The sequence below is a fragment of the Musa acuminata genome, chromosome BXJ2-10 (genome assembly GCF_036884655.1).
Source record: "Musa acuminata AAA Group cultivar baxijiao chromosome BXJ2-10, Cavendish_Baxijiao_AAA, whole genome shotgun sequence".
Classification (NCBI taxonomy): Eukaryota; Viridiplantae; Streptophyta; class Magnoliopsida; order Zingiberales; family Musaceae; genus Musa; species Musa acuminata.
Window position 1 is genome coordinate 15,886,418 of NC_088347.1, and position 27,723 is coordinate 15,914,140.

At 38.3% G+C, this 27,723-nt stretch overlaps 3 protein-coding genes across 6 annotated transcripts; 1 reads left to right on the plus strand and 2 right to left on the minus strand.

Moving 5' to 3' along the window:
- Positions 1-1,097: 1,097 nt before the first annotated feature.
- LOC135624324 (uncharacterized) lies at positions 1,098-5,180 on the minus strand. 2 transcript variants are annotated; one of them, XR_010491645.1, is made up of 8 exons: positions 4,762-5,180; positions 4,591-4,668; positions 4,359-4,465; positions 4,063-4,140; positions 2,469-2,570; positions 2,333-2,396; positions 2,159-2,240; positions 1,098-1,392 (listed from the first exon to the last, which is right to left on the minus strand). XR_010491645.1 is itself a non-coding variant. In XM_065127808.1 (7 exons), exons 1-7 carry the CDS (start codon positions 4,898-4,900, stop codon positions 1,274-1,276), a joined length of 705 nt encoding a protein of 234 aa, XP_064983880.1. In that variant the 5' UTR covers positions 4,901-5,180; the 3' UTR covers positions 1,098-1,273. The 2 variants fall into 2 exon arrangements, 1 of the variants encoding a protein (XP_064983880.1); XM_065127808.1 differs by lacking the exon at positions 2,333-2,396.
- A 134-nt stretch (positions 5,181-5,314) lies between these two features.
- On the minus strand, positions 5,315-13,974 carry LOC135624323 (serine/threonine-protein kinase STY13-like). 3 transcript variants are annotated; one of them, XM_065127806.1, is made up of 7 exons: positions 13,628-13,974; positions 12,951-13,287; positions 11,016-11,148; positions 10,675-10,870; positions 9,677-9,801; positions 8,602-8,760; positions 5,315-5,754 (listed from the first exon to the last, which is right to left on the minus strand). In XM_065127806.1, exons 2-7 carry the CDS (start codon positions 13,184-13,186, stop codon positions 5,455-5,457), a joined length of 1,149 nt encoding a protein of 382 aa, XP_064983878.1. In that variant the 5' UTR covers positions 13,187-13,287; positions 13,628-13,974; the 3' UTR covers positions 5,315-5,454. The 3 variants fall into 3 exon arrangements, with proteins under 3 accessions (XP_064983878.1, XP_064983879.1, XP_064983876.1); XM_065127807.1 differs by having other exon boundaries at positions 9,677-9,783; positions 12,951-13,974; XM_065127804.1 differs by having other exon boundaries at positions 12,951-13,974.
- Positions 13,975-17,455: 3,481 nt separating this feature from the next.
- On the plus strand, positions 17,456-20,783 carry LOC103974829 (uncharacterized). The gene is made up of 3 exons (XM_009389718.3): positions 17,456-18,163; positions 19,825-20,143; positions 20,292-20,783. The coding sequence occupies exons 1-3, from the start codon at positions 17,646-17,648 to the stop codon at positions 20,508-20,510; spliced, it is 1,056 nt and encodes a 351-aa protein (XP_009387993.2). The 5' UTR covers positions 17,456-17,645; the 3' UTR covers positions 20,511-20,783.
- The last annotated feature ends 6,940 nt before the right edge of the window (positions 20,784-27,723 follow it).

Consider the following 27,723-nt stretch of genomic DNA (forward strand, 5'->3'; position numbering starts at 1 on the left):
ACACTATAAAGAAACAGTCTAAGTGATGATAACTGCAGCTCCGATGCATTCTAACCTTTGCAATCATACACGCCATGGTTACACTTGCGCGGGCGGCTCCTACAAATGCATCAATGACACATTATTTACCATATAATCCGTCATGCATTTTTTGAAGTTTGGCTTCGGTCATAAACTCCTATTCTGGTGGTAGAGGCATGTATATATTAATATTATTTTGATATTCGATTTTTCTTAAATCTTAGAGTTTCCATATCTAATAAAAACATGTCTGCTCTTCAATCCAAGAAAACAACCTTATTTGAAGGAGCATCTAATACGTATTACTTCAATCTAAATTTATCAAAAGTTTTATTTTCAATCCTTAGCCACTAAACAATTCAGTTTCATATTCCACTGATTAAGATTTACTTAATTCTTATTTAGATTTTATAAATCAGAAAAATAGGAGAAAAACATCAAATGACGACGATGCTGTGATAGAGGTCTTCTTTGATGGATCCTAAAATTAGAAATTCTATTTTTCAATCCTTAGCCACCAAGCAATGCGGTTTCATATTCTATTGATTTATAAATCAGATTTATTTTATTCTTATTCGATTTGATTTTATAAATTAGAAAAATAGGAAACAAAACTAAAATATTATTTTTAAAAAAAATAAATTTCGACTGAATTTTCAATAATTTTTCTAAAATATCGATATTTATAATGGCACCAATTCATATATACCGAACCGGTCATGGACCAATACAATATCGTGGTTCGAAGTTTCATTCCTTGCGCATACATGCACATGCAACCTTCTGTGGGACAATCCATCGGCTACTTATAACATATTCCACCAACAAGAAAAGCAGCTTATTTCATGAACAAACAGCAGAATCAGTGCAATCTGTTGCCTGCTCAGGATCTTCTGAGAGCGCACACAGGATATTGAATATCTCTCATCAATTATACTTGTAATGATAATTCACATCGTTCTCTGACAGACAATTTAGCACAAATCAGAACCTTATCATGAAAAAGAATCACCATTTGCAAACAGCCAAACAGATCGCACAAATAGTTTGTGCATGTAAAGCTGAAAAGACAGTAATCAATGGAAGATGTTTTTTAAGAATATGATGCAAAAACTGTCAGGTTAGTCACAAAGCTGCAAAACTCTTGATATGACAAAACCTTCAATTGCACAATTCTGTCATCCCTCAAAGAAAAAAAAAAAAAAGAAGCTAAAACACTCTGTTGGGAGGATTCAATACAACAGTAGCTTCCCTATGCTCGGTTTGTGTACTGGCCAGTTCGAGTATCCACCAAGATCTCTTCACCAGTGTTTACAAACAACGGCACATTTATGACCGCACCTGTGTCAAGAGTTGCTGGTTTTGATCCCCCTGCGATTTGTATTTTGTTCACGCAAACATTAGATATTCTTCTCACCTGAAGTTTAATATGTAAATAAATGAACACTGAAGAAATGTTGGTGGTGATACATTAAACCCATTCAACTATCCTCCCTGACCACAATTATAACCTTCATGTTTCCCTTCATGGAAAATGAATGTGCAACCTTTTTTCAACAAAAAAGGGGATGTGAACACTGTTCCAGTTAGAACTTCATTTTGCATATTCCGAACAGAGCTCTATTTTGTCTTAAACCGAAATCATCTGAAGTAGTATGCCTCCAATTGTACAAAATGTGGAGAAACATCAAGGAAAATGAACCGATGATGAGATTATATAACGACCAAAAAATTGTGATACGATCACGTGAATGCTTTCTAGATCTTTTAGGAATTGTAAGCATGCACAAACGGTGGTAGGATTAGCTACGAGACAAAAGTAGAGGCACTCTATCAATAACTACAAGAAGAAAATTTGCATATAACCATATGAAAGGGCTCTGCAAGACAGTTTCACTTGTCATCTGTGTTACATGTGGCAACTTAATGATGTTAGACAGCAGTTTTGGGACATTTACATGCAAATAAATATTCTATCCAGTAGTGGTTGAATTAATGCATCAAAACTAAAAAAGAAAGAAAGCAACATCTATTCAGTTGAAAGAATCAATTATTAGCAACCTTTCTGGACCAAAGCTCGATTGTTAAATTGCAGAATCAGTAAGAAATCATTATATAAATCTCTCTCCTAAAGTACCTTGTGCAGTGTCACCTCTTACACCAGGATCCACTTCAACCACTGTCAGCTTAACTATGATGGGAAGTTCAAAATCGATAACCTATATAATTGTTCCACATTAGTTGATCTGAAACTTATACATCTTACAAGTGTAAATGCATCAACCAAAAAGGATTTCAATAAGAGACAAACAGGAAGGCAAAAACATGAAGAGCCCCCAGCCAAACCCATAATCCGAGCACGCAACATTTTCCTCCTGTTTTCACATAACAATAACTAAGGTGTGCATAAGCCACAAAGACCATGGTAGAGCAGAGACAAGGAATACCCGTCCATTCCAGAAAACCACATTACAGTCCATACCCTCCTTCAGCCATTTGGTCTTTTCACCAACTTCTGCTTCAGTCAGACGAGTTTCCTCGTAGGTAGCCTGTCACAAATTATCACATCAAGATATCTGCTATATCTTGTGAAGATTCACATATGTAATAGCATAAAATGAAAAGGGAGTATTTCAAAAGTATCTCATGTTTCAACACTGTCAGCCTTATGTGCAATGAGGTCACTGAGAAAATATATAAAAGCAGGTCAGTTATTTGAATGCTCTAGGTTAAACACCCAAATTTTAGTTTCCTGGACCAATATCAGATGAGGCATAGGCATAAAAGATAAGCTTCTCAGTTAAAAACCTGAAGCCAAGTATAGATTCAAGCACAAAAAACCTAATCAAGTCAAGTATAGAGGTCCTCAACTCTTTTCTATTTTAAAATTAACTACTCCACCATCCTTTAGTTTGATTCCATAAAATAAAATCAAGTTGTCAGGTGGATAATCATGTCTTTCCTAGTTTTCTACTGAACTGTTTAAACTCTTTTAATTCCTTTTGTCCTCAACTGATGACAAATCTTTCCAGAACTGTGCAATCTCTAAAAGTATTCTATCAGTAATGCCCAAGATAAACAGTTCCTGGTTCCACCGTGCATGCATTCTGCAAATAGGCTTCCATATGCATTATCAAAGAAAGAATTTTACCTAGATTTGCTAATAATTTATCAAGTTGGTTTTTGTTCTTGTCATGGAGACTGCCCTCCTTGAGAAATTAAGGGCTGACATGACCAAAGTGGACCTGTTGTCTTTTGATCACTCTTAACACATGCAAGGCGCTTCTAACCCAACTTTACTGGTCTATTAAGAACAACCACTTGAAGAGATCCTTAGATAAAACGTTGATATATAACAAGAATGAGATTCATATCACCTATTCCTAAAAATGCAGCTCAGTGATCACAAGATTCCTTAAGAACTCATAACCAGGCTCCCAAAATCAAATGACAGCAATGAAACAACTAGTTGGCTTCCCAAGATGCTTTAGAATCATAAATTCTCATCCAAGTTATAACTACCAACAAAAGGAGAAAGAAACTTATTCCTCAAGTAGATCGATGAGCAAATCTAAACATTGTTATCAGAAGGTGTCATAGAATTTAGTATGTGATCCTATATCCAAGTTGCAGACAAGAACCGAGAACACTGAATTACCACAACAGAGTGATATACCTACTTTACACCTTCATCAGTCAATCAATGCATCATAAATATTTTCTCATAGAGACTATGGTTGTCCTTGACATGTCATGCCAGATCATGTTAGTCATGGTAAGCGCAAAATCTTATCATGCCATGCCAAAACGTGACACAAATCCAACTGGGCAATTTGTATTAATCAGAATGCATCATCATGGCAATGTAATCGACAAAATGGAGAAGCATATATACAGTGGCAGATACCATCATATCATGCGCACACTTCGATAAGGTAAAAGATGAATGAAATGAATCATCTTTAAAAGTGTAGATAAATTAAACTATTCTATTATTCATTTGTGTCATAATTGCAAATGCGAAGGAATGCAAATTTGTACCAGATCCATGAACACAAATTGGGAGCCATCCTTGTATGTGAACTGTTTGGTTTCCTTGGCAATATTTGCTTCTTGAATCTGTCACAGCAGGGTACCACAGGGCATTAGGTCAATAAAAGAAACAAAAAAGAAAAGGAAACAGTGGACCAGCCTAAACATTTTACAAAGAAGAAGTAGTGTAAACCAAAAGCAATGAAGCAAATAACCCTACAAGGCCTGTCATGCATTACACTGATGCGGAAACACAAATTTCAGAAAGACGCCGAGGTTGTGTTTCAGTATGAACTCGGATTTACCGTGCTTCCTGCTCGGAAGGTTTTCTCAACCGTGTTGCCTGTTATGTAGTTGCGCACTTTCGTTCTCACGAATGCTGCCCCCTTTCCAGGTTTCACATGGAGAAACTCTATCAAGTCAAACCAAAAACCAGAATAAAGTTAACCAGAGGGATGACTGCGAAGTTCGACGATGACAGCAACATTACACGGGAAAAGAACACTCTCTATAGTGGAGCACAAAAGGAAGCGATACCGAGAACCCGCCAGGGGGCGCCGTCGACTTCGATGTTGGACCCGACCTTGATGTCGTTGCTGGAGAAGGCGTAGATCCCTGAAAGATGAGGGAGAAAATGAGGGAGAGAATCAGCGATGAAGGGCAATCACAGGGAGGAGAGAGCTTCTGGCTCAGAACTACTATCATTACTAGGGAAGGAGGAAAACTTGGAGCGCAGAGGCGTGAAGAACAGGGTGCGAGCCCTCGCCATCGGCAGCATGGGGAAGGGAGAGGTCGGCGAGCAACGGAGCAGCCGAGCGTGGGAAGAAGAGAGGTGGAGGGAAGCCATTGTTGCCGTTCACACTCCCCTGGCGGTGTCCTCGAACTCACTGTGTTAATGATAAGGGCGTCCAGTAAACACGTAATAATTAAAATTTTCCCTCTTTTCTTTCCCTTCTTTACTACTCGAATATTTTTCTCGACCGTACGATTCGTAAGCAAAAGCGATGAACGGTGATCATCAGTCCGGTTCCCTTCCCGCATAGGCTAGGGCTAACACGATCGACGGCAGGATTGACATGCACGGATCATCAAGCAGCTACAACGTTGGACGAACCACCAAGCAAATTCGTCAGCCGGCCTTACCCCATCCAAGACCAAAACTTCAACCAGAGCCTGACTATGACGAGATATTCATACTTTACTACGGACATGCATGAAGAATGGCTGCAGAGACTCATAACACAAAAGAACATGGAATACGTGAGATTAGAAGATTAGATTTATATATAAATATATATATATATATATAAATATTGGATAAGCATGATTTTTTTTCCTGTATTCCATGTGAAGTATACCCGCCTTCGGTCAAAACCAAGAAAAATCATAAATTTCCATCGCCTACGCACTGCTACTACTGCTACTACCTGCCTTCTTTGCAGCAAAGAGTTGACGAAGGAAAGAAAGCTTGCCTCCCCTCCGTGGGGAGGACGTCGCTGTGATGGCGCCGCGGGTGTTCATCACGGCAGGCACAGCGTCGGGTTCTGGTGAAGGCGCTGATGGAAGGGTATAAAGGAAGGCGTTTAGCATGCGAATGATCTGGCTGAAGCTGGGCCGCGTGCTGGGATCCTCCACCCAGCATGACTGCACAATGAACACGAGCTCCGGTGGCGTGTCTTCAGGCAGCGGTGGGCGCATTTGCTGCATGGATTTCCCGGAGCAACAAAACAGTAAGTTCAAGTCAGCAATCAGTAGTCCGGTGATGGGGTAAACAATCACAGACAGTGCATGCACGACAACTTTGATCAATATATCTAACACAAGTATTGTAATTCTTAGAACTTAAAACAAAATTCCAAAAGTCACTCGCAAGATTATAATAGGCATCATCGCCTGCTAATCAACTAATCAGATTACCTCAAGGACTTACGTATATAAAATACAAAGTGATTGGCTAAGACAAATAATCCATTATAAAAGCCCCATATAACATTTAACAGAAGTATCATCTAATTTTGGAACCCCTTTGTTGTTCAACTCTACATGTAGTAGAAAATTACCTCTAGATAGAATCCACCAGGGTATGGTTCAAACCGAAACAAAACCAGTCAATCATCAAAACCAAACTGGGTATGATTCGACAGTTCCAAACTGAACCGAAATCGGGTTCTGACGGTTCAGTTCCAAACAAGATGAAAAAACAAGTGGGTTCCAGGGTGCAGTAGTTATCACTCCAAGCTTAATGACCGGTTCAAAACTCAGGCAAGTAATTTACTTTTTTGTTTCTTTTTATCAATCAAAACTGATGGTTTGAACCGAAATCAGATCCGCCTAGTACTGGTTTGGTTTTGGTTCTGAAATCAAAACCGGTTTTGGAACCATGATCAGGGTACCTCTAGAAAGTTATATTCAACAAATTTTTCTGATACGGTGGAGTAATATCATTTGCTGTTGTAGGTGATCAACGACTAATGGCTCCAAATCAGCAACCCCAATAGTATATACTTCTGTGCAAGTATTTGCCTCTATTTTTCGTTATTTCTAAATGAAATCGTAATGAAGCCCCAAGGGTTTATGGGTGCTTCAAAGATTAAACACTAGATAAAGGGTTCACTTGACAACCACCTGACTATCAATAGATGATAATCTTAGAAGTGATAGTAATGATGCTTAAAAGCAAGGATTGCTATACCACTCAAAACGGTATGGTACGAGCAGTACATACTGGTCTGGGAGTGGGCCAGTACGTGGACCACCCCTGTTTCAAACGATCAGATTAAAAGAATAAAAAATAAGAAAAGTGGCAGGGTCCATCCAACTCAGCATTAAAATAAAAAAACAAATTAGGGCTCGTGTTCTAACACAAGCCATCTTCTTGCATACAACGCCACTACTTCGCCACTGCAACTGCCATTGTTCATTCTTCTTCCCACGTATGCTCCCACCTCTTCTCCTCTTCTTCTTCCTTCCTTTTTTTCTTCCACTGCTTCTTTCTTCTTCCTCCACCTCTTCTTCCCTCTTCCTTCCTCATTCCTCCTTTTTCTTAATCTGTTCCTCACCATCCATTCCTCTTCTCCCTCATTTTCTTCCTCTGTAAAACACCGATACATATATCGATGTACTGTGTCAGTACACTAATACTGACAGGTATGTACCAGTCCAACAGATGGCTGAAATGGCAAACCTTGCTTAAAAGCACCACCAAATGTGATGCAGAACCTCCACATATAAATGGCATGTACTGTGAACATTCTAATGTATGGCTCCTGGCCAGCACAAGTTCCCTACATTGCTGAAGCACATCATGTAATCACATATGCTTTAAATATTAATTATATATGGGCCATGAGGTCTAAGAATCCCACTCAACTTTATCAACTTGTATCCTAAGATGTTTCAATTTTTCATTTCTATGTGGCCGTTTTACTTTCCCTTTTTAGCTTCCATTGTCTGTTAATCTAAATAATTCCTTTAATTCATTAAAAACTCATATGCCATCCAATCACCCACACCGTTGAGTATAAAATTAAATGAATCAACTCTGAGGAACTTCTTTAGTTCTCCATTTTGCTCTGCTTAAATAATTCTCACTGACATGTCAGGTGGAAAAGCCTTATCCCTCAATCTTGCACATCTTGATTATGGAATCGACTCCATTCCTAAAAAATATTTCATGCTTGTGCAGCTTAGTCAGTTGCATTTTAGTTGAAATTTTATGAGATAGTAAAGCACCACATTGCAGCTGATGCATCCATGTACATGTTCACAAAACGAAAGAATCACTAGACTGCAAAGTAAAAGCAATACAAGCCCTCACAGATTATTTACCTACCAAATTACTAGAGGCAACTAGTTCGCAAAGTAAAAGTGAAAAGAAAAAAATCACAAGCATTGCACATCATGTAAGCTTGCAGCAACACATTTTCGTTTGATTAGTTTTATATGGCCAGTAATCTAATCCAATGGATGCACCTCTCTACTACTACTTGCAATTAATAAACAAGTCTTCTCATCCTTTATCTACCATGCATTCCCCATGACATTTACCGAAGCAAAAAATAGGTGATCGCTCTTGGTGGGGGAAGAAAAAAATAAGCCTACAAGCATTATCATGAAATTTATAAGGTTTAAGTTGACAATGGAAGCATCACAGATCATAGTAGTAAAACCAATTGTAGTTTGAAGTATATTGTCTTCCCAGCAATTAGTACAGATACCAATAAAGGCAGTCCAACAACATTACATACTATCGCATGCTAAGCTACAAAGCAGTAAAGATGAAAACCAGAAAGCACTAATCATTAAACAATGATAATCAAGTAAATCTTCAGCCAACATGTGGGGCAAAACTTATAAAGTTCAACTGATAATAGAACAAGTGGAGTTCTACAAGTAGGATTAAGTTAGTTACTTTTCGATTATGCACCTCACTTTCTACTGCAAACTATAAAATATTATTGCAGATTTGATTAGAAAGAACTTTATAAAGCTCCAAGACTGAATCAAGACACAGTAAACAAAGGAAATTGAAAGAAGCAACATGCTAACCTTAAAAGCAGCAGCATAAGCAGCCTGCAAGTTTGACATGCCTTCAAATGGCATTCGATTGGTCAACAACTCCCACAATACAATGCCAAAGCTGTAAACATCAACCTTGTTGGTGTAGTGCTTCTTCTCACCACGACGCAGAGTAACTGTACTATATAACTGCAACAGCACAATAGAAAGAAGAACCATAAGCAAAATAGAAAATAACTCTAGGATTGCAACGGAGAAGATTGAGAAAATTAATTGAAAGCATTGAACCAGCTTTAATGCATTGACTGATTACACTTTTAACTGTAAACCAATGCTGTGAATAAACTTAGTCCTGAAAATCAAAATAACTATGATATGAGCAACAAATCCTAGCATACCACCAGCAAAGACTTAAAACATATGTAAAACTGAATACAATTTTTATTCACAATTTGTCTACAATTTCTAATACACAACCAGCAGATATCACAAAAAGTTCAGCATATAGCATATTCTATAATCTCATTCAAGCCATAAGCACCAACATTGGTGATTTACTTCAATTAAGGTTTGCTAGGTTTTATTTGTAAACTTAAGTACCGACATGAATTTTTTGTTAATAAGAAAAAGCTGTAGAATAAAAGGATAAGCATACTGAGTACTGGCAAAGTTTTAACAGTTCAACTTGCTCCTTGGTAAAGCATATGAAGAACAATGTAAGTTGTGGAGAAAGCTTGATAATTATGTTAATATAAACAAATGGCAGTTACAATCCATAAACAAATAAATAAGCTACTTCCTAAGAGTATATTAAGAAAATCATGGAGAATTCAAAAACATAGGAAATGACTCAAAACAGCCATCTGTAAGGTGACGTTCTTCACACCATGTCATCTAAATCATGGGTTATGGACTAACACTATGACAATTTTTGAAGCAGGCAAAACTTTTAAATAGGACATGTCCATTAAGATCCTCATATCCTCTACTTAAAACTATATGTGCATGTCCAATCACCACATATTTCCAAGACACCAAGAAAAAGGAAATTAGATGTTAACAAGTAACAAATACATGAAAACCAGTGAAGTCAATGGTGTATCACCTCAGGAGCCATCCATCTGTAAGTTCCAGTTTCGGCAGTCATCATCTCAGTAACTGTTTCTTCTCTTGCAAGTCCGAAATCAATAAGCTTCACATTCTTCTGGTTTGCTGTAAGCAACAAATTATCTGCACATTTTCATTTATTAAACTATACACTCATACACCAAAAGGAACAAAAACAACAATAACTATGATAACATGCTGCTCACAGATAGGCAACACTCATACACTCAGCGAGAGGCAATCTACATCATGCAGCTCACAAATTTCATTAACTATGTTAACATGGTACTCATGGTCATCACTATACCAAACTTTGATGTACAGTAACAGCATAAAGTATTATTTGCAGAATCTCTTTGTGATCCCTACCAAAAGTGTCCCATGGCAGCAATGAGATGCATAAGTTGCCAATTTGAGAATGCACATATAAAATGTACTGCAACTCATTAACATGGTGACCTATTCCGTTTCTTTAGCTTATGTATACAATTACTATCAAACTACCGAAAGAATCAAAGAAAAATTAAATATTTGTTATCTTAACAACCAAATCAGACTTATTATCTAATGACTACATAAAGCATTTTGAAGTACCAATTCTACTTTGCAAACAGTAAATTAAAAAGGAAACAAAAAATAATTATATTTTCTCACAAACTACATACTGTACCTACATATGTATTTACAGATGCATACACATAAATATAGTTATAAAAAGGGTGTCTCTTATTTTTTCAAGAAAAGAAAGGAACAGCATTACATTTGATATACCTACATATGTACTAATACATGGATACACAAACAGAGATACAAAATAATGGATGTAGACATTTCAAAATACAAGAACACTCCTATACTTTTGAAAGCAATTTGTCCTCCAAATCAGACGTGCTTTATGGTGGCAACTGGCAAATAACTTTTGTGCAAGACAATAAAAATTTAACAGTTGAATGATTAAGATTGTAGTGCAAACAAAACCACAAGACAGGTACCAACCAGGTTTCAGGTCTCTGTGTATAATCCCATTAGCATGTAAGCAGTCCATTGCACGAGCAATATCAAGTGCAAAGCTAATTGCTTTATGAAGATCTACTTGTTTGGGACGAATGCTGCTCAAATATTTCTTCAATGACATTCCTGGAAGCAGTTCCGTGGCAATCACCATGAAGGGGTCCTTGCAAGCTCCAATGAACTTCATGAAAGAGAGATAATAGTTGAGGCAAAAAATTGAAAAGAAATAGAAGAATGAATGAAACAGGAAGGCCAAGACCATGGACTTGAAACTATTATATGTCAGAAATCATCAGCAACTTAAGAATTATTGAGCAGACACTCACCTTGACAAGATTTTCATGTTGGACTCTGGACATCATATTTACTTCTCGGATAAAACGAGCTTGAAGAGTTACCTTCTCATCAGGAGTACTGCCACCATTGAGAACTTTGATTGCCACAATTTGGTTGTGGTACCTGATTGATAGAAGCTGATACGAATTATAACAACCAGAATAATGCATATACTTGGACAAGTTTTACAAGACAAATTACGATCAGGAAGCTAATAGAAATCCTCATGTTCTTTCCATCAGTCACAATTAAACTGTTAGTTGGTAGGTCTCTAAGTTTAGAAATCCTTATGATCTTTCCATTAGTCACAATTAAACCTTAAATCAGTAGGTCTCTAAGAAGTATATACAATAGTTTGTATATCAATTGTAACAACCTGTGCATGGTTGTACCTATTAAACCTGGTATACAAATCTAAAAAGTGTTAAGTCAGTGAACACGAGCTATTTAGTTCTTAGCTCATGTATTTATACACCTACAAGCAACTAAATGTAATGTACTTCAGCAGAATCAGACCCACATTATTTTAAAATCCCAATCCTTAACTATTAAAAGGATGTTGACCCAAGTCCATTTATTAAATGCAGTAGTTTATAATTTTTGCAACCATACAAATCCAGTGCATGAGTTCCAACCAATGCAAGGTCTGAAAAGGGTCCATGTATATAGTCTTCCCCAACATGTAGAGAGTTTGTTTCTGTGTCTTTATTTCGGGTCACATAGATCACAAAGGGCTCGCCCTCGAAATTTTCCAGCAGCTTTACGGCTAGTGAATCCTCTCTAGTCAGTATGGTACTGCAGACATACATATATCACCAAGAATTTATCAACCACCCATGAGAAATTTTTCATATTCGTGGTAGTTGCATTATGTTCACTTTTCCTTTGGCAGCAACATAGATCATAAAAACTAACCAAGAAACTAAAATCATGTTCTTCATCAACAGAAACCAAATGATATTATAATCAAGGTTCTGCACTTCAAGTATTGAGTCCTTGTCAGTCCATGAATGGACCGACTCGGGTCCAATCTATGCCAGTGTATTAGCAAACGGTATTGCCGATATGTACTGAGGTACAAAGAAGAGAGGCAGTTCATGTTTTGGTTCAAGTCCAGACCAATAAGTACTGCCGGGTCCATTCTGGTCTGGGCAAAACAATAAATCTTGACTATAATTATAAGAAGCCTTCTTTTGTAAAAGTTTTATTGCATTTTTACTTAGCTAGCTCCGGGCCTTGCTCTTGGTTTCAATCTGCTGTTGGTCCCTCCAACTGCAGCTGTAGAAAAATGTGTTTGTTCCCTTAGGACATGCCCAAGATGTAGGGGCTGAATTACAAAACTTCTGCAAGTTAAAAGCTAGAAAAGCGAAGAAACTTTGTTATATACAGTCCCATGATCAGGAGTACAATTAAAAAAAACTTCTCATATTTTAAATCAGAAAAAAATGAAGCAATTACATCATAGAATGATCATATTCTCAAATTATTTAAAAACATAAAAATCAGGAGCAAAGTGAAACATCATTGAATAGGTTAAAAATATGTGGGGAGCACTCACAGAATTTTCAATTTTGATTTGCAATTTTGAATAGTTAAAAAATCATCAAATAAGATGTTTTAAATAAAACATAACATCAAATGTATCGATCTTCTGAAGCATCAAATGTGGACGTTTAGATAATAAGTTTAAGAAATAGAAGCAGGATGTACTTTTCTGCATAACAGAGTAACATTCTGAAAGAACGAAGGATAAAAATGAAAAAGCAAGAAATACATTTACTAAGATCCTTCCAACTTTAGCTGCTAATTCTACATTTATGATATGGCTCACTTGGCAATGAATTTCCGGAAAAGACGTGAAATAGTTTGCCAATAGAGGAAGGAAAAAAATTGAGGCGCTTGTCTAGTTGGTTCATTGAACTTACTTCCCCTCGTAGACTTTCCCATGGGCTCCCTCTCCGATTTTTGCTCCAATATAAAGTAACTTTGGGTCGATCAAAAGCTTCTCATCAATATCAAGATGTGCAGCTGGAAAATTTCCATTCGCTCCCAAGGAGTGCCGTCCAAGGGGCAGAGAATCAGCTGCTACCTGGCTCCCACCCGGACGCCTGAAATCCTCTTCGTCTCTCCTACTGTCTCTATAGTCGTCGATACAGCTCATGATCCGGCAAGCACAGCCACAAAACGGTCGCCTACCCGAAGTCCCAAACTCTGTACAGCATCCAAACCTGAGCTCCTCACATCAACTGAAACCAATCCATCCTTCACAAAGAGACGAGAACAGTCGGGTTTTCTTTCAAAGAAACGCCTTTTTTCTCTATTTCATAGAAACTCTAAGCTCTTTACTGAGACATCTTTCTTCAATATCACTCATCTATTCAGAAAGAACAAGCTTTCCCGTCAACCACAACCTCCGAGAGAAGAATCGATCAATTAGACCCTTCCCTCACTAAAAATCTCCATTTGCCCCAGCAAATTATTACAAAACCCTAAAGCTTTTCCCCGTCAAACCACCTTTCTTGATATTGAAACTTCGCATCAGCTACTCCGAGAGCACACAGCAAAAGGAAGTAAAAAAAAAAAAAAAAGGAAGAAAACATACAACCACGCAATCAGTGCAGCGCTCGAATTCGAATCCGATGCTGGCCACCGCGTCCAAAAGCCGTACAATCGGCGAAGGAATTCACAGTCAAACAGGACGGGGTTAAGACCCTCGAACTGCGACTCCCGAGCTCCTCTACGCCTGCTGCTGCATCTTCAAAACCCTAAAACTCCTAATCCAAGACCCAGCAATCTTTTTCTTCGTTCTATCCCTCTCCAGCGTCAACGAGAAGATTGTCCGACCATGGATCGCTTAGAACAACGGCGGCGGCGGCTCTGCTTTTATACGCTGGAGAGCCGTGGAAATCCCAGGGCCAATCAGAGGCCTCCACCCACGCGGCAGTGGCGGAGAAAGAGTAGATGCCACTGGCGGCCCATTTCCAATTTGCACCAAGCCGACCCGTTTCCCGTCTTTTTCCGTTTCCCTCGGTGCGGACCTTCGTGACTCACGTGTCGACAAGGTGCAGGCAGAGGAAGCGGGGTCGGTATGAATGGGGACGAGCACTGACCGTCCGATTCTTCGATGGGCGTCTGAGAGAACGCGACGGCTAGGATACGATTTTCTTCGGCAGTTAAGCCGGTGTTTGTCGTTGGACTTGGACCGGTTTAGGGAACTCTGTGGCTGCATACCATCCAAAGTACGTAGATACGAAGCAGTTTATAAAGCAAAGACACAAAGACTATTTTGCTACATGATTTTGCAGGCTACTCACTCCACAGAGTCAACCGAAGTTTGAGGCCACCACGCTCGTCACAATCAACGCGGAATCCCATTTCGCTTATATAATACTGTACTCTACGCGTCCATTGTGCCATTAGAATACGCCTGTGTCGGTTGCTTGTACAACGGACGACCTTTCGCCTTCTCCAGAGTCAAAAGTCTTACCTGAAATCATGGAAATGATAGTAGAAGCTACAGAAAAAGCTGATGGCTACATCACAACTTAATTAGAAGAGCATGTATATATGATCTTCTATTCATGGTTGTATTGTATCATTTGCAGTCACAAATTTCAAGGCTTTGAAAGCTACTGCTAGCTAGGTAAAAAGGAGAAGAAAGAAAAGGCATGTTAGTAGAAGATAAGCTTGCAAGATGGATAAACAAGTAAAGGAAATCTATGGGAATCCATCACACTGTGACCACCTAATGGAGTGATGCAGAAACATCACCTGTGTTCTCTTTTGTCATTGTTACTCTTGGGTGGAGGCGCACCTTGCTTTGTGGATGTGGATGTCATGAGGAAGTCTAAATGGCCAAACCACTGCTAACATTTCAGGAATTTATTTCTAGTGGGGTTGGGTAGTCACCAATAGAAGAACCGTGGAATGCAAGTACACGTAGTCATATGTTCTACAAGTTGCACTTGGTGCATACCATCGTTTCTATCATCAATTTACAAGATGGAAAAGCTATATGGACTCCTGTGTGGTTAATCTCTAATTAATGCTCAGCAGTTGGTGCTGCAGATGTCACCATGTCGGTGAGGGAGATTGAAAGCTGTGCCACCTTTCTAATATGGATCTATCTAACGTAGGACGTCGCCTTCCTTTTAGGTGTGGTTTTCTTGGATAAGCCTTCGTCATGGTTACTGTGTTAGATCAAACTACTATGCAAAAAATAATGAAAGAAGAATATATTTTAAATTATCATAGATTTAGAATATGATGTGCACATTATTAATCAGAAATCTCGGATATCATGAATTGCTCGTAGATCTATTTACAAAGATGATTTTTTTTATAAATCTATTTACAGGATCTTTGGGGTATTATCATTGTACAGAGAGAGTATAGAACAAAGGATATAAAAATAAGTTAAAAGAGAGAGAGAGAGCAGAGAACAAAGGATATAAAAATAAGTTAAAGAGTCCCTCCTTGAAGCATCCTTTAATATATCATAATCTAATAATTTTTTATTGATAATAGTTTTATCAGAATCTAATTAAAATTTTAATATATCTTATATAAATCATTATATCATATAATTTAATATACTAATCATCATGCCAAAGATACTCTGTGATGTTATTTATTCTTCGTGATTATCTGTGACATTTTATTTTAAAAAAAATTATCAAATTAGTCTAATTAAATCAGTACTATGAATATTTATTAAAAAAATAGGTTAATTGACTTGGGCTAATCCCTAATCCAAAATAAAGGAAGTCCTCACTATATATATATATATATATATATATATATATATATATATATATATATATATATATATATATATATATATATATATATATATATATATATATATATAGTTTGAAAGTTTGAAAATATCAAGAAATATAAGTATATGCATAGCGTCCCAGACAATATTAAGCATCCTTCAAAAGGCTTCAACTTATCAACAAGCATTAGTCGAAGAGACTCAGCAATCGACTTATACTTCTATCAGCTAATAACACCTTGGAATGATATATGTCTTCCTTTGTTGTATTTGTCATATTATAGCGGCTATCTTTATCACAGGAATTTATCTCCGTAAGAAAGACAATTTTCATTCGCGTCTCGCATTATAAAGCAATGACTGGATTTACTTGAAATGGTCGAAGAGGTGTCGTAGATGTGGTTCAGTCAAAGAGTACGAGCAAAGAGCAAATATTAATGAAGATATAATGGTGAATTGATTAGATTAATGCAGCCAACCATTGCAGCAGGTTTCAAAGGATTCATCTACATGTTGCAATTTGAGACTTCATTGATGGATCCAGCATTATATCAGATGGTTCTGGGCCACAAGCACCAGTTCGTCAAGCCAACAAAGATCTGGAAGCATGATTTCAACCCCAATTATTCGTCGAGGGATATATCTCTGCCTCTACCAAGCAATCTATTAATTTTATCGATAGATAAAAGAAAAAAAATCTTGCTGACATTACACCTATTCTTTCTTAATTTAAGATTATATATATATATATATATGTATCCACATTAGAAGTCATTATATATTTATTCCTAGCTATTAGGATTGATGAAAATTTCTTATTCTATTTTAAATTTTTATGTAGATGGACGAACATGAATTTGAATTGATTTAACATAATGTTGTTGTACATGAAAATTTTAATTTTTTCTTAAGGATAAAAAGTGAAAGTACTCCACCAATTCTAAAAAAAAAAAATATTTTTTTATCTTCTCTCAAAAAATATCCCTTATTTTTATAATTCTAGTAGTGTCTTTATTTTTACCTAATACTTGAAATACCCTTAGTCATTTACCCTTTTTTTCCTTCTTTTTTTATTTCTTTTCCTATTGATCGATCAATAGGATGACTCAGTTCAATTATAATATTTTTATATTATGTTACCTGTATTCAATAATACAAAAAAAAAAACACTATAACATAATATAAAAAATACTATAAACATAATAATTTATAAAATTTATTAAAAAATATATTATAATATTTCTTTTTTATATTACTAAAAATACTATAATATAATATAAAAATATTATAATTGGATCAATTCACTTATGGATTGGTCCATAGAAAAAGGAACGGAAAAGGTATTCCAAATATCAGTAAAAAAAAAAAGTGCTGTCGAGGATTCTGAAAATAAAAGATATTATTTTTAAAATCCAAAAATGTCATTTTTTCCGAAAATTTATCCAAAAATATCGAACTATGTAAATTTTATGTTCATTGTTTTTTAAGCATATATTTTATTTTTATTTTTAATTTTTAATTTTTTTTGGTACGAGAGATTCATCCTAATTATGCGTTATACGTGTTGATATGATGTGTGCATGAGCACTCTGCGTGTGGTTTGGCAATGATAGGTGTATAAAAGGACGCTCGAAACATGGTTTCGTTAATTGTTGATGATCGAAGCCCCGAGTCTAATTCGACGAGGCATTCTAATCGCCTGAGAAGTTACAGGAATCGTGTCCACCATCCATGACCATATCAGACAGATGCTATTGATGCAACGGCCGTTTATTTATGACCGACTCGTTCAAATTCCCATCTCTATCTCTCGCTCGCAGTGCGATCGCGCGGTGATCCGATGGCGACGGCGCCAGCGACGCATGCGCGCAGCCACCGCTTTCGCGCGCCGCCTCCGTCCCCGATCGCCACCGGAAAGGGGCTGCGGTCGGCCGCCGTCGACGATCTCGTGCTCACCGAGTATCTAGAGGACTCGCTGCGCGTCCCCGATCTCAACCTTCCCGAGTCCTACTTCCCGTCGAGGTCCCCGCTCAAGGCCCTAGCGGAGGTCGACCTCCATTCCCTGGTCTCCGGTGACGGTTTGGCCGTTCGGCAGGTGCTCGCCGCGGCGGCGGAGATCGGAGCCGTGCGCGTGGCCGGCGGAGGTGCGCCGTTGGCCGAGGAGGCGAGGGCGGCGATCGAGGCTTGCGGCGTGGTGTTCGAGACACCGGAGGGGGAGAAGAGTAAGGGCGCGCTGGGGCAGCAGTGTTTCGGGTGGCGGGATGCCCTCGCCGAGGAGTTCTATTGGTATCGGTCGCGGAGCCCCGAGATGGAGCAGCTTCTCCAGCGGACCTGGCCCGACTCGTATCGGACCCTCAGGTACGTTACGATCAAAGCAATCTAACGATTACACGCATTGACACAATAATACTATTTACACCTTTATTTTGTTACACACAGTAAAGTTTAGTTGGTCCTGCTTGTTTGATTTTTGTTTTCTTAATGCTTTCTCACTTTCTTTCAACAATTTGTATGTGTTATGATCATTAAAATTATTTTATGTTATGACCAATCATTATATAGAAATCAGATAATTGTCAATCTTATGAAAAGCTTAAAGAACTCAAGAAAAATGTTTGAAGAATTTATCATCTGATCATAGTTGTTCAATATACGAGGATATCATTGCTCAAATGCAAATTATGTACGATGTGTTTTCTTCTTCAAAATTATTGGTTGAACCACCTCGTTCCATTGAACCTCATCGTAGATCCATAATGTCTACCTTTTCAATTGCATGCCTAATATGAGTTATATCATGATTCAGAGATTTTTTAATTGCCTTTCATTGATAATATAATTCAGGAAAAAGGTTAAGTGTTGAAAAATACGTAATGCACCATGTATTGGAGCTTCAATCAAATATAGAAGTTCTCAGTAAGGAGCATACGTCACTGTGGTTTTGCTATGTTCTCTTTTTTTGGAACAAATGTGCTTTTGCTATGCTTGGCTGTGTTTGGATCGTATCATTTTGATGTACGGAGGAATGATCCATGACATTTGCCATCTTGTGGTTTGAGCAACAGAGGGGAATTTCCAATTGTTATACCAAGTGGTTTGAGCTCTATTTGGCTTTGTGCTTTTCCCAGTGGCTAGAAAGAAATAGGACTTGATGTCATAGAGGAAATATCACAGACAACTTCTTTAGTAAAAATGATTTCTTTCCTGGAAACCCACTGGCTCCCTGCAATGCCTTCTGTTTTGATTCTCCCTAGTTCTTCTTCTGTTCTCTTATTCTCTTCAATTTCTCATTTTCCTTATGTTAATTATGTAACCATTTGAACTCCTTTGAGATTAAATTTTGTAGAGAACTGAGCCATCCAGATCTTCTCAAAATTTAGAACTCAGTTGCATATGTTAAATTCACTTGTTACAAATGCTTGATTAAATTGATAAATCATTAATTATCCTTACTTTTAATTGACCATCGTTTAATGCAAAATAATATCTCGAAAGAGTGTCAGCCAACTTTCACTACTTTGTAAAAAGTACTGGAGGGGGAGGGGGAGGGGATGACAGAGAATAAAACAAGAAAAATCCAGTAAAACAGGAAAAAGAAGAAGAGAGAGGGAAAACTCATGGAAATGGTGCCAGCTATAAGAGGAATCTGTGAAGTGCCAACCTTCATTGTTTCTAAAACTCATTGTCATCCTGAGATATATACATTTCTGAGGGATTCTACATTTGGTTTCTATTGATTTCACTTGCCCTTCAGAAGCAAGCTAGAACTTTCTTTTCTTGCTTCTCCTTGGAAAAGAATGTGGAGTCCACAGCCAATTCATCAAGGGAGACAAAAGAACAAAATTTCCTTGGAACAAAGTACAGTCCAAGGCAAGGCAAGCAAGAAATATAAACAGATTTAGCCAGCAAATATTAGAATTAAAGAGAAGAAAAAAAACACTTGATAACTAACAAAATACTCCAGATTGTTGTGATGTCAACAACAAAATTTCTATAACATACTGAACAATTGTTTTCAGAGAAAGAATGGAGAATGTTGCAGCTAGACTGGAGACTGTTGCAGAGTGCATTGCCAATATTCTCTCTAAACATTTTGTGAGTCAAACACCCTCCAGAGTTGGCGAGATTCACTCGATCCTGTGTCTGAGAAAGTATGAATCCCATCACAGCAGAAGTAATATGAGGGAGTTCAGCGATGCCAAATCCCTTTCCTCTCATGCTTTGAGTCTCCACATTTCTGGGGACGACCATGAATTTTGCATCCGTTGTCCAGAGGGCTCTGCAATTTTCGAGATGTCAGCTGGTGACATAGTAGTTACAATTGGTAAACCACTCCAGGTAATTTCACATGTAATCATTGATTTAAGTTCTCAGTAGAGAAATCATGGATAAAAAAGGATTGTTAGTCTTCTAGCAGAGTTATAAAAAAAGATTATTAGATTTTTGGTTGAATTGTATATTGAAGTAGTTTTCTCCTACAATTCAGGAATGGAGTAATGGAGAGCTAAAGAATGCCTCAGGGGAAGCACTTTTCCAGCCAACAGATAATCCATTTCCTTCATTCACCCTCGAATACATGTGCTCTCCACTAGTTTTGTCCCATGAGCCTGAACATGGAACAAAGACGATCTCTTTAATAGATCAGTTGTTAATAGTGCTTGTTCTATCCTTGATATACAGCCTCTGGTCATGTGTTTTTTCCTAGTTCATCATATGATAATTGCTTTCTGTTTGTAAGAAGATGAAGTTGGTTTGTATTGGTCTTGAATTCATCCAAGATTAGGTACGAACCATATCCGGCGTTTGTTTCATATCAAGGAGCAAGAAGGCTTTATTGGTTTGAGTCTCAACAGCTCACTTATTTCCTTGTTGATGGAAACGAGTGATCACACCGTGATGCTTATCAGTAGCAGCAGAAGGCCAAGTTTCTTAGTGTGATTCTACTGCAGTTGAATAGTTTCTTAGTGTGTCAGACACAGTAATTAACATCTGTTCTATATTTTTGTCATTCCATGTTAGCTGATATTAAAAACGGAATATTGGTTGCGACGCAATGTTGCTTTGCGATGAGTGGCCATCGGTTGTTCACTTTTCTCGTAAAAGTGATTTGGAGAAAGCTTATTACATCATAATATATTCTTGGATTGTAGATTTGGCGTGTGATTCATCTACTTGAATATATCGTTATGAGTGATTAATTAGCAGTGTTTTGTTTTCTCTAAGAAACATGGGTAATGTGTCATTTGTTCGAGCAAAATTGATTGATGTCACTGAAAAGAGGATATAATTTTTTTTTTTCGGCTAAGTAGTAAAGATGAGACTTGATTTATTAACGATTAAAGTTTTTATCAAATATGTTAGTTTATATTTTTTAAATATGTCGAATGAAATTTTGAATTCTTAATTCTTAGTAAATGAATCTGATAGTATATTTGTTCCTTTTTATTCAAGAATACAGGAGTTTATTAAATTTAGTATTTATAGCAACCCGATTTACTACTTGATTATATTCACAGAGAAAATGTAATATACTAGAGAATTTTAATCGCAATATTAGTGTTACAATATCCACAATTATATGGTGTATAGTATGTTATTGTGGATCTTTTTTTAGAAGTCGACATGTCTCAAATAATTGTAAAATCGGTTTCAATCTAGACTTGATGAAATCTTTTTTAATGACAACCTTTTAAGTCTTCCCTCACCGCAAAAGATTCACATTGGATGTCACAACTTGGCTATGCAATCAAGCAATATCCCTGGTGATTCTAGATTAAAAATACAAGATTTTTTTTTTATAAAATGATAAGATATGTATTAAAATAAAATAAAAAATATGGTACAATATACGACCGATGAAAGACTAAAGTGTTTAAAGGCTACGATGAAACATTTTATAAATGCATAAAGTGTTTAAACAAGTAATGATGAAAGGCTATGATGAAACATTTTATAAATGCATAAAATGTTTATATATATCTTGATGTTTGATTCATGGAAGTCAATGATAAATGCATATCTCACATATTTCATTCTTATAAATTTTTAATGAGAAATGAATTTGATGTAATGCTCTTCTCATTATGAAGTTTTATTCATGAATTTCTCCTTCATGTGATACTCCACTCCCATGAATAATTGAAAGAATTCCAATAGATATATTAATCCTTGAAAGATAAATTTTTATGTGTGGAAATGAAAGCATGTGTGTGATAATTTTCGTAGGGATTTGATTTTATATGGATATCTCAATCCTTTTCATGAATCCTTCTCTTTATCAAAATGAAAGCATATTTTAACGAAAACTTATTTTTGACTTGATTCAAATCATTTCACAAATTTAGTTTTTAATGGATTCCCTTCTTATCTTATTTTCTCGTCTTCATGCAAAATGTGATGACAAAGGGGGAGAAGTTGTTAGAATTTATCGTTTTAACGTTGATAACATTTAATGATGAGAACTTTCGAGTGTGAAACTTAATTTTTTTTACCACACTTGTATTGTTGAATTGTTCTTCTTTTTTTTTATGACAAAGAGGGAGAAATAATACCAAAATGTGGTAAATTGATGACAAATGTATGCAATGTATTTCATCATATATACTTGAAATGTTTGCTTGATAAATTTCTTTCATTATAATAAGATATCTAGAGCTTAACTTGTTATTTTGTAATTGATATCTTGTCATAGAATGATGAATTGCTATCTTTATCATCTTTCATATTTGAAATATCATACTTGAAAATGGATGTCATATATTGACATCATTTTGATAAATACTTGGCATCGTATTTTGAGAATGATAGATCATGATAGGAATCATGATATGCATGTTGATAAGTTTAATTAACTTATCTTATTGGTTTGTTTCTTGAATTCAAAGGCCTTGAATTCAAGAATGTCTTTTCTCAAGTATGACATATAGATAGGGGGAGTTAAGGTTAATTCCGTCATCAATTGATTGTCATCATCAAAAAAGGGGAGATTGTTGAATCTCGGATTTTGATGATGAAGTCAATTGTAAATTGTTTGATCTAATCTATATGTTGAGAAAAGTGTACAGGATTAACTACGATAGTAGTAAGACATAAAGCAGGGCTTGTGCCGGAGTCAAAATCGAGATCTCATTGGGAGTTCGAGAGTTCGACGGAAGTTCGGATGTTCGTCGGAAGTTCTACCGGAACCAACCGAGAAGTCCAAGAGCTTACCAAAGAAGCTGGTCGGAACTCGCCAAGAAGATCATCGTAAAGTCTAGGAGCTTGTCGGGAGTCCGTCGAAACATTGCCGACAGTTCATCGGATGTTCGTCGAAAGTACGCCAGAAGCTCGTTGGAAGAGCAATTGATGCACCGAAACAAGCAGCACTGTAATCATATCTTAGTTATCGTAGTTAGAGCATAAATTAAGTTAGAATTGAGAGATAATCCTGCTAACTTAATTAGGAGTCAACTGGGCCCTTAACAAGGCTGAATTGGGTCGAATTGAGCACCCAATTTAGCCCCTGAAAACATGGCTGACGGTGGCACCGCTTGGAAGGTAGTGCCCTTGGATTTCTAGGCGATAGTACTGCTAGTCATAGGTGCCCAACAAGCTAATCATGTAAGTAATGGCATGTGTGACTTGACATAGAATTTTTTTTGCTTATTATATTTTGACATTTATCACTTTATATTAACTATTGCATATATGCATGTATATATTATGTTGTCCTTGGATCTGTGCAATAGGAATCAGATCGTGATGAGATCACGATAATGAGATTGATTCACTTTTAAACACAGATCATAAATAATTCCGGTCATAGGTTACTCGAGAGGGACATCGTGATAACTGGACAGACTGGTGTGCTATATACCCGTCTATATGATCGATGCAACTGGTCTCATAGCTGCTCGTATGGGGACACTAAGGATTCAGTATAGGTGCTCATTGGAGAATGAGTTCACTGATTGATCCGCTTACAGAATGTTGGATGGTTAATGATGCCTTATTGTTAGACAGCAATTCCGTAGTCCTAGTGGTGTATCTGGTCCTTAAACTTGAGACACCAAGGATGTTCTATATGAGTGTATCACTCTTTGATACCAGACTTATAGGTTTGGATGTCCCAGATCTAGTACAGCTAGTCATTAGGAGTGGCACTCGACCTTACGAAGACTATTGAGTATCGATAAAGGATCATCCACTCTCGATGTCATAAGAGGAATATCCCATGTATTCTTGCTCAGACAAATCCTTGGCCAGGGTCATTCAGGTTGAGAGAGAAAGAGTTCTCCGGGAGAATCTGATTAGAGCGAGACTCGAGTAGAAGCCATATGGGTCTGACAATACCATGCTCGATATACGGTCTCTGGGATATTAGATGGATGAGGGACTATAGGTACACGGTAATTGAGGACAGACATGTCCAATGGATTGGATTCCCCTAGATCGTTTGGGGACTACAACGTAATGGTCTAGTACGTCCGTAGTTGATGAGTCGAGTGAATTATTACAGAGATAATAATTCACTAAGTTAGAAGGAGTTCTGATAGGTATAACTCACAGCCAGCTCGATATTGGGCCTAGAGGGTCACACACATATGGTAGGCATTGCGATGAGTAGAGGTTCAGATATGAGATATCCGCAGGAGCCCCTATCTTATTGGATATCCAATAAGCCCTTGAATTATTAGATCCCATGGACGAGATCCAATAAGAGCCCATGAGAGATTATTGGATAGAGATCCACTAATCTAAAAGGCTTGGGTAATTGGATACAGATCCAATACCCACTAGGGGAGGATCCATTAGATTTTAACAGGGGGCCTCTATAAATGGGAGAGATTCAGAGCCTTATAGGCTAGAGCCTTTGCTTGCCTCTCCTATTCTCCTCTCTCTCTCCACCTCAGATGCAAGCCTGGAGTTTTGAGGAGCGTTGTCGCAGCCCTGCTGTGTGGATCACTGCTAGAGAGGAGGACGCTTGACCACCTTCACCCTCTCCTAAAGATCTGCAAGGAAACAGGGATATATGATCTCCCTAGGTAACACAATCTACTCTATACGCAGTTTTAAGTTTCACGGATTTTGCGCATCAATCTTTGCACGACGACGAACATCTCTTTGGGAATAGAGGATTTTGTTTTTTTTTCTTCCGCTATGCATGTGATGTCGCCCCCAAATTTCCCAATAGTGGTATCAGAGCCTGGTTGTTCATGCGAATGATTAGTTTTGAACTGCGTGTGTTGTGTTTAGGAAGAATTTTGATGTCAAAATCGTTAACGCAAAAGCAAAAAAGGGCAGCAATTGTTGCTGCCCTTGTTGTTGTCGCATATGGAAACGCTGCCATCTGCGTGCAGGCAGGCAGCTTGCAGTGGCAGCCGCAAGGTCGCCCGCGTGCAGGCAGGCCCCTTGTAGCAGCGCCCGCAAGCAGGGTCGTAGGCACGGTGGCCACCTACGCGGGCACTGCGCCCGCACGCGAGGGGCGGCGTCGGCACCCGCGGTCGCCGCCTGTAGGCACATTGCCTGCAGGCACCCTACAAGGGCGGCACCTGCGGGTGTTGGACCCGCGGGCAAAACCCCTCCGCAAGGGTGGTTTCCCGGCGGGGCAGCGGCGACTGCGGGTGCTACTCCGCGGGCAGAACCGTCTGCGGAGGCGACGGCACCCGCGGGGGCGCCCACCTGCAGGGGCAACGCCGCCAGCGGGCGTGCCGCCCGCAAGCGAGGGCAGCGCCCCACCCCACGGCGCACAGGCCGCCGCTGGTAATGTGGCGGCGACGACAACAGGGGAGAGGAAGAGGGGCTTAGGGTTTTGAGCAAAAGGACAATTTTGCCCTTATGAATTTTTAGAAATTCTAGTTCGGTCTTTTTTTATCCAAATTATGAAAATACCCCTAGGAATTCAGAAATTCCCTACATGTCCCTGATTTCAGAAAATATTAATTAATTAAAAAGTTTAGTTAATTATTATTTTTATTATTATCTAGTAGTCCTACATGATAATGATTTATACATATGATGTTTGATGTGTGGACGGATGATCATGGACCGTGTGATATGTGTACTTGTGATTATTATAATTGGGGCTTGTGAGCCTCCATTATATTTCTTGTTTATTGTCGGACCTGCGTACCTATGATTAAGTTGTAATCATACGACAAGGCACAGCGGGAGCATTGATGCGATAGCGGAACCCATTAGATAGATGATCGTGATGCATGGAGATGCATTGAGGCGTCGATAGAACCGACATGGATGAGATGAACGATCACAGAGCATGGAGATGCACCGTTACACACATAGATCTTGATGTGAGTGAGTAGGCCTACTAGCTCGGGCCTGATCACATTAGGCTGTGGTCTATGATCATCTGGTGTGATTACTCATGTGATATGTGATTGCTTATACGCATACTAGATATGTATATATATTTGTATGCGATGAAGATATATATTAAATATGTATATGTGTGACATGTCATATTAGGAGACCAAATCATAGAAATATCTCTTTTGATAATATTAAGTCGGTAAACGTGAGACAATTAGATTGACCCACGTGGCCTTCCATCGTTATAGGTAGGAATCGATTCTCGGTGTAGGTTGAGTTAGTTGAGTCCCTCGAGGCTCACCTATATCGTGATTCGCTATCTTGCTTACGGCATAGAGATGTCACCGGTGACTTGAGGACATGGTATGCTTGGTCGAGTCCCTCGAGGGTATATCATTAAATCAGACTCATCTTGTAACGAAGGTGTTAACTTAACCGAGCATCATGGTTGGTCAAGTCCCTCGAGACCATGGTGATTCGGAGGCCAAATAGGACGGGAATCATAAGGAGTTGTGATCGGTACGAGTTGCCTACCTTTTGGGCTTAGTGTGATTGGTCGAGTCCCTCGAGGTTACACTAAGATGCTGATTGGATCTTGATCCCCAGTAGAAGTCTGTCGGAGACTTCCGTTTCACATGCTGAGGGTGTCGCGTGACTCGCTAGTAAAATAGTGGGAGCATATTAAGATAGAAATCCATATCTTAATTGTTTATTTCTTACAAAATTTGTATGTTATTTATTTTTGCTACATCTTTATTTTTAGAAAATGTCGCATTTAAATCCCTTACTTGGCATGCTTGATGTCAACCGCCTCACTGGTCCAAATTATATGGATTGGCTTTACAAATTGAGAATTGTTCTCACGGTGGAGAAAATTATGTACGTCCTTGATACAGTGATGCCTATGCCCGAGGAAGGGGCAAGCGAAGATGAGATCGCTCGCTACGTGAAGTACATTGATGACTCCACTTTTGCTCAGTGCTACATGTTGGGCTCTTGTTGAATCTCGGATTTTGATGATGAAACTAATTGATTGTGTTTAAATGTTTGACTACATTTTGAGTGATACAGGTCTACTCAATCAGGATTAGACAATTAACGCAGGAGGAATTGACGTTGCGTCGGAGGAGATCACGTCAGGATATTGGATGGCAGAAGGCTTCGGGCATCGGGCATCGGGCCAAGGAGAGCGAAATTGCGCCAAGGATATCGGGGCTGCGGAGGTCAACCGCCGATTGGGCAACGAGCCGCAAGAGAGGACGATGCACCGAAGAATCGGATGAAGCGCCAACCAATGACGTGCCGGGCAACAGAATGTCAATTTGCGTTATAATAATTGTCTAGATCGGAGTAGAGTGTTTGCTTGTGTGTGCAGGATTAACTACGATAACCAGAAAACACAAAGCGAGAATACCGGAGTCAAGTTCGATGGACGTTTAAGAGTCCGAAGAATCGTCGGAGATGCTGCCAGAACCAACCGAGAAGAAATCGGGAACCTGTCGGAATTTTCGGAAGTTCGCCGAAGAGATCGTCGGAGGTTCATGGAGATCACCGAGAAGGCTCGGCTACTCATTAAAGTCATCACAAGTTCGGGAGCTTGCTAGAAGCCC